The 6,504-nt window shown below is 41.7% G+C and overlaps 2 protein-coding genes across 3 annotated transcripts; one reads left to right on the plus strand and one right to left on the minus strand.

Moving 5' to 3' along the window:
* Positions 1–72: 72 nt before the first annotated feature.
* LOC108246194 lies at positions 73–3,529 on the minus strand. Of its 2 annotated transcripts, none has more exons than XM_037976493.1 (4): positions 3,355–3,529; positions 2,141–2,187; positions 1,676–2,038; positions 73–473 (listed from the first exon to the last, which is right to left on the minus strand). In XM_037976493.1, the coding sequence occupies exons 2-4, from the start codon at positions 2,184–2,186 to the stop codon at positions 106–108; spliced, it is 777 nt and encodes a 258-aa protein (XP_037832421.1). In that variant the 5' UTR covers position 2,187; positions 3,355–3,529; the 3' UTR covers positions 73–105. The 2 variants fall into 2 exon arrangements, with proteins under 2 accessions (XP_037832421.1, XP_037832420.1); XM_037976492.1 differs by lacking the exon at positions 3,355–3,529 and adding an exon at positions 2,275–2,637.
* A 1,611-nt stretch (positions 3,530–5,140) lies between these two features.
* Positions 5,141–6,264, plus strand: LOC108246209 (butyrophilin subfamily 3 member A2-like). The gene is made up of 2 exons (XM_017433621.3): positions 5,141–5,628; positions 5,852–6,264. The coding sequence occupies exons 1-2, from the start codon at positions 5,556–5,558 to the stop codon at positions 6,244–6,246; spliced, it is 468 nt and encodes a 155-aa protein (XP_017289110.2). The 5' UTR covers positions 5,141–5,555; the 3' UTR covers positions 6,247–6,264.
* Positions 6,265–6,504: the final 240 nt, after the last annotated feature.

Below are 6,504 nucleotides of genomic sequence, written 5' to 3' on the forward strand. Positions count from 1 at the left end.
GAAACAACAACAACAAACGAGTCAGTAAACAACAAACACAAACATCACGTCTTCATGACCCAGAATAAAATCTAAAAACAACCAGAACCTCCGGTTTGGACCCGTTTACTCACCGACAACCAGCCGAACTTCTGCGTCCGTCCTCAGGGTCGGGATCAAACATCGGAACCTGCCGCTGTCTTTGAGCGTCACGTTCCTGATCCTCAGGGACACGTCTCCGTGCTTCAGTCCCTCAGAGGACAGGGACGTCCTCTCGATGTAGGCTGCCATCATCATGTGCCGGTTCTCTCTCTGAGACCGGTACAGGAAGACGTACTTCTGCCTGTCTGAAGGGTCCACCTCCAGGTCTGGTTTGGACCACTCCACCGTCTTCTCCACTGCGTCCATATCAGGGTCCACGCGGCACGGCAGGATGACATCATCACCAGGAGCCGCGACGATCGGCTCAGAGGAACCAATCAGGTGGTACCGACCTGGAAACAGGTGAGATGAGAACTTCCGAGTCGGACCGAACAAAACTTCAGTTTTAAGATTCAACATTTTGGGCTAAAATTGTTTCTTTTTGATTATTTTATGTTTCATTCCTTAAAGGAATGCATGTCGCCCGAGGTTGATTAGGTGTGGCAGCCATCTTGAGTTGTTCACAAAAATCGGTTCACATGAACCGATCACCTCAGACGGCGTGGTGCACGTTTACAGGAATCTGAAAGACGATCTAGTACTACAAGAATCCAAATTTCAGGTCAAAACATCCCTCTTCCATCATGAAATGGTTTGTAGAGAAGAAGGTATATTAATTATGAGATGGAGACATTTGAATTGTTAATAATTCATAAATTATAAACCTCAGGGCACCACCCTCCAAAGGGGAAAAAATGATTAAAATCTAGAATTTATCTGTACGGTATATCAGTGTCAACATTAAGCTACCCTAAACCACGAGTTAGCAATATATTAACAAGTATTGGACTATATGGGTGTGTTTGAGGAAAACATCAGTTTCCCAATGTCCTCCATCTGAGTCCAAGGAGGCCAACCAGCCATCTTTTACATCTTCTTGTGTGAACTTTATATATTTATTTACAGGGTTGATGTGATCAGTGAAATGTTGGACGTCCTGAGATTTATTTTTGACCCAGGTGTCATCAACATACCTGAACTAATGACTTGGTGGTGGTGTCCCTGAGAAACATGCCAAGGCTCTCTTTTCTACCTCCTCCATGTACAGGTTTGCAACAATATGAGAAACTGTGGACCCCATGGCACACACCCATGTTTCTGCCGATAATATCGCCCCCTATATGTGAAGTAGGTTGACTGCAGGCACATTCTCAGAATGGCACAGTTGCTCTGTGGGAAACGTTCGCTTGCAGTTCCTCAGACTGAAGAAGTCTTTTAGATTAATGATGAAACATTTCAACTAAGAAGAACCCGTTCACTAAAGCTGTAAAATCCTTTTTGGTAAATTTGTTCCCATTCTAATGCTTTCATTTGTTTTTAACCACATAAATTAAGCCAAAGAATAAGAGGACAATGATGTAAGTACCTACAGTAAAAGGAAATAAATGGACTACTTTAAAGTAGAAAGGTTTGATTTGAGTTTTGTTCATGGAAACAATTATCAAGAATTTAATCATGAAGTCAAAGTAAAGAGAATTAAATGATCTGTTCTCACGTCTGACGTTGAGTCGACATCTTCCAGAACCAGAACCAGAATCTGTCCTCACGTTACACACGTACAGACCAGAGTCTTCAGTCCTGAGTCTGGACACATGAAGTCTGATCCGTCCTTCTCTGAGGACGTCTTTGTCACTCTGGACTCGTCCTGCAAACTGTCCATCCTGAGACTCTGACAGCTCAAGCCCTTCATGGACACGATACAGGACTGCCTCTCTGAGAGGAGCTAACAGACTGCAGAGGATAAACAGGTCTCTCCAGGATCTGTCAGCTTTGGTGCTGAAGGTCCACTCCAGGGTGATGTTGTGCTTCTCCTCTGCCTGATAGGAGCTCTGGGTCACATTCACTACAAATGTTGGTGCTGAGGAGACAGAGAGGGAAAGAGAGGAGCAGACACACTGAGAACTGGAACATGGGAGGCTTTAAACTCCATCTACAGAGGCTGAGGAAGATGGAAACTGACCACAGAGACATGAGGGGAGGATGAGGAGCAGCAGGACCATCTTCATCCTGTGAGAGGAGACAGCAGCACCTCAGGTCAAAGGTCACTCAGGACAACAAGAAGGAACATCTCATCTGTGAAGAACTCCCTCTGACCTTCAAACAGTTTGAAAGACTTGTGGAGAAAAAGTTTCAGGCTTTTAGAAAAGCTCTTTGCTGCCACCTTGTGGTAAAAACCAAATCCAGCTGAAAGCCAACAGGACCAGTTTCTAACAGCTTGGTGGTTCTGGAAAATGTTTCATCAAACACATTTAGTGTTTCTGCTCAGTGATCTGCATTTCCTCTGAGTTTCTACAGTAAACCAGAGGCAAAGACAGAAACCAGTTTACAGCTGGGCCTGATTGAAAGTGTGAACCAACTCATTTAATAAAGCTGAGAAAATACATGGAAGTTAAAAAAGGTTTATTTGTAGGTTGTCAGTTTCTGACCCTCTGTTTCTGGTTGAAGTGCACAAACATCTTTAATAAATCAAAACAAGGAAATAATAAACAGTGTAAACAACTATTATAGTATTTTATATCATTTATGAAACTGTTTTTACATTTTATGAAAATCGTGGCTAAAATGCATTTCAGTTCTTTTTTGCTGCTGGTGGTTATTGTTATTTATTTAAGTTTTTACAGCCAAATTAATTTCTGTTTAAATATAATGCTTTAAAGTTGTTGCATCAGTCTAAACACGTTGTTGTTGTTTTTAAAATTTAATAAAGTAATTAATACAGTAATAAATTAAATATTAGTGGGGCAGACAGTCGTTTCCTGAATCACTAAAACACATTTTCTGTGGAAAAAGCAGAAATATGTTGTTTAAAATCCTCCCGCAGGTCCAGGTTTTGTCCTGTGGAAATAGTTTAACAGTCACTGAAACTCATCTGACATTTATTTCCCACAGGACACCACAGCAGGCTTTAATGTGGAGGCCATTTTCTTTATTTGTGAGGCGGATCTTTGGGGCCCTTATGGGCCGGTGTTTCTGACAGAATTCGTTTTTTAATTTGCTCTGATTGACTCGACAGTTGACCGACCACAGCCGGGTTTAAGACGCCTGAATCCCTCAGATTCCCGGGGTTTGTGTTCACATTAACTCAAAGGTTGTAAAACAGACTGAATGCAGAAGAACAAAGGGAGGATCAGTTTAACAGTGGAGGAGACAAAAAAAAACAAACATCTAACTCACGTGGATCTTTTCCAGAGGTTTCCCACAGATATCCGACAAACAGCAGGATAGTCAGTTTAAACTTCATTATCTCCGCCTGATTAACAAAGGATTTAAGCTTTTCTTTCTATGAGTGAACCCTTTAAAAACTAAAGCACCTTGTCAGACTTTCTCTTTCGTTTGGGATTAAGGTGAGGCCGGTGGGAGGAGTAACCAGGTAGATTGTGCAATAACACGCTTGTACATAATTTAATATATTACTGATTATAACCTTTACTCATAGATGTGAGACATGGCTTTTATCTTAACAGCTGCAGTGAAAGAGCACACAGAATGTTTTTATGGGACGGATTGTTTGATTGAAGTCAAACTGTAAATCAGTAAATCAACTGAAGGCCCGCGGACCAAAAACTGCTGCAGCTGTTTGCTCTTAGTTTACATAACCAGAGTTTATTCTGTCTACTTCTGCAGATTTGTTTTAGCCGTTCATGCTTCAAAACATTCAGGATTTTTAGTTTCCACAACTTTTATACTTTTAAATATTTAGCTTCATTTAATAAAAATGTTCCTGATATAAAAACATTAAGATCTCTTCAGTTTCTTCAGAATATTCTTCTCTGAAATCTGTTCTTAGTTTGTCTTCGTCTGCTACTTTTGGCTTCTAGTTAACCTGCTGTTACTTCTAGGTAACCTTTAAAACTTTTAACTTTTAGAGCTCACCCTGGACTCGTGTTGAGACGGGAAACAGAACGACAGTCAGCAGAACCGGAACCATCTTCATCTTCATCTTCATCACAAGAAACGAACACAAAGATTTCCTCTGCGAGAAAAAAAGATTCAATCCAAAACCTACAGAGAAGAGAAATTCATCCTGTTTCAGGAGCAGACATGTTTGTTTTTGAAATACTTTCAGTTTCTTTGAATTAATCATCATAAAACCAGGAGGAAGAAGCTGCAGTTCTCCTTTTACCCTCCAGAGGGTAAAACCACCTTCCTTTCCATTTTCTACAACAAGTTTGTTTTTTAAGCACTTCACACATTTATCACAATGTCTCAGCTACTACCACACCAGAGTTTAACTTCAATATTAATAAAATGGACTGAGTTGTAGCCATTTTTGTGTTTGCTAAGGTACACTAACTGTGGCGGCCATCTTGAATGGGGTTGGCTCCAAAAGTTAATCAGTTGTAGATGTGCCGGTGTAGATTCTCAGTCATCCAGGACGTGACAAATCCAAAAAAAGGTGTAAAACAATTAAAAACAAACAGGTAAACACCTGCGTAATATCACTGAAATTAGAAACATCTCGTCTCAAAATGATGCAGAAAACCTGCTCCATGTATTCATCAGGGAGATTTTCTGACCCTAATCACACATGCACACCACGGCTGCAGTCAGTAGCTGCTCTGCACGTGCACGAGAACGTCAACAACGGAGAGAAGCTAAAACGGGAGAAATCTGATTTTCCATCAGAACTCTGGCAGCAGCATTTTGGATCAACTGAAGACTTTTTAGAGTTTTTTGGACACTCAGATAATAAAGAGTTACTATAGTCCAGCCTAGACGTGATAAATACATGGAGCAGTTTTTCTGCATCATTTTGAGACAAGATGTTTCTAATTTCAGTGATATTACGCAGGTGTTTACCTGTTCACCTGGTGGAGAACTGAGCAAACCATCCAATCAGAATCAGAAGTCTCCCCTCAAACATAATGACAAAGGAATTCGGTACGTTTGTCAGGACTTGAGTTTTGTCATGAAAGTAACTCAAAGTAAAGAAAAAGCTTTAAACAGCAGAAGCAGCGATCGTGCAGTCTAACCACAGGTTCAGTTTCTGTGCTCTTGTTCTTTGACTTCCTCGTTGTCTCCCTGAACCTTTTATCGCTCGAAGGTGAAGCGATCTGGCCTACAACTCAGTCCATTTTATTAATATTGAAGTTAAACTCTGGTGTGGTAGTAGCTGAGACATTGTGATAAATGTGTGAAGTGCTTAAAAAACAAACTTTGTTGTAGAAAATGGAAAGGAAGGTGGGTAAATGGAGAACTGCAGCTTCTTCCTCCTGTTTCTCTGATGATTAATTCAGAGAAACTGAAAGTATTTCAGAGACAAACCACTAAAACAAACATGTCTGCTCCTAAAACGGGATGAATTTCTCTTCTCTGTAGTTTTTGGATTAAATCTTTTTTTCTCGCAGAGGAAATCTTTGTGTTCGTTTCTTGTGATGAAGATGAAGATGAAGATGGTTCCGGTTCTGCTGACTGTCGTTCTGTTTCCCGTCTCAACACGAGTCCAGGGTGAGCTCTAAAAGTTAAAAGTTTTAAAGGTTACCTAGAAGTAACAGCAGGTTAACTAGAAGCCAAAAGTAGCAGACGAAGACAAACTAAGAACAGATTTCAGAGAAGAATATTCTGAAGAAACTGAAGAGATCTTAATGTTTTTATATCAGGAACATTTTTATTAAATGAAGCTAAATACTAGTAGTATACAGTTTGATTAATAAAACAGTTTCCTCTGCAGGAAGTGAGACAGTTTGTCCCTCTGAGCTGGTGGAGGCGGTGTACAGCGAGGACACCGTCCTGCCGTGTCACCTGGAGCCACCGACGGACGCCACAGACAACAGAGTGGAGTGGAGACGTGGAAACGATGTTGTGCACCTTTATCAAGGTGGGAAAGAAGACCCTGCAGAGCAGAGGGAGACATTTGAAGGTCGGACATCTCTATTCCCCGAGGGACTGACCAAAGGAAATCTGTCTCTGAAGCTGTCCTCAGTCCGACTGGAGGACTCTGGGAGCTACCTGTGCTCCTTTCACACTCTGGATCAGAGCTGCTTGGTGAACCTCAGCGTTGGTAAGTTTGGAGCACATCTGTGGTTCATTCTGTTGATTTGTTGCAGGACTGTTTGTTTCTGCTGATGCTGAGAAACAACTTCCTGTTCATGTGACCACAGCTACCTTAGAGTTTAAGAACAAACACTGGGACCTTGGCGGTCTGATCCTCGGCTACAGAAGCTGGCTCTAGGGACGTGGAATGTCACCTCTCTGGTGGGGAAGGAGCCTGAGCTGGTGTGTGAGGTTGAGAGGTTCCGGCTTGAAATAGTCTGGCTCACCTCAACGCACGGCTCTGGCTCTGGAACCAGTCTCCTTGAGAGGGGTTGGACACTCTTTCACTCT

The sequence above is a fragment of the Kryptolebias marmoratus genome, linkage group LG7, assembly GCF_001649575.2.
Source record: "Kryptolebias marmoratus isolate JLee-2015 linkage group LG7, ASM164957v2, whole genome shotgun sequence".
NCBI classification, from domain to species: Eukaryota; Metazoa; Chordata; class Actinopteri; order Cyprinodontiformes; family Rivulidae; genus Kryptolebias; species Kryptolebias marmoratus.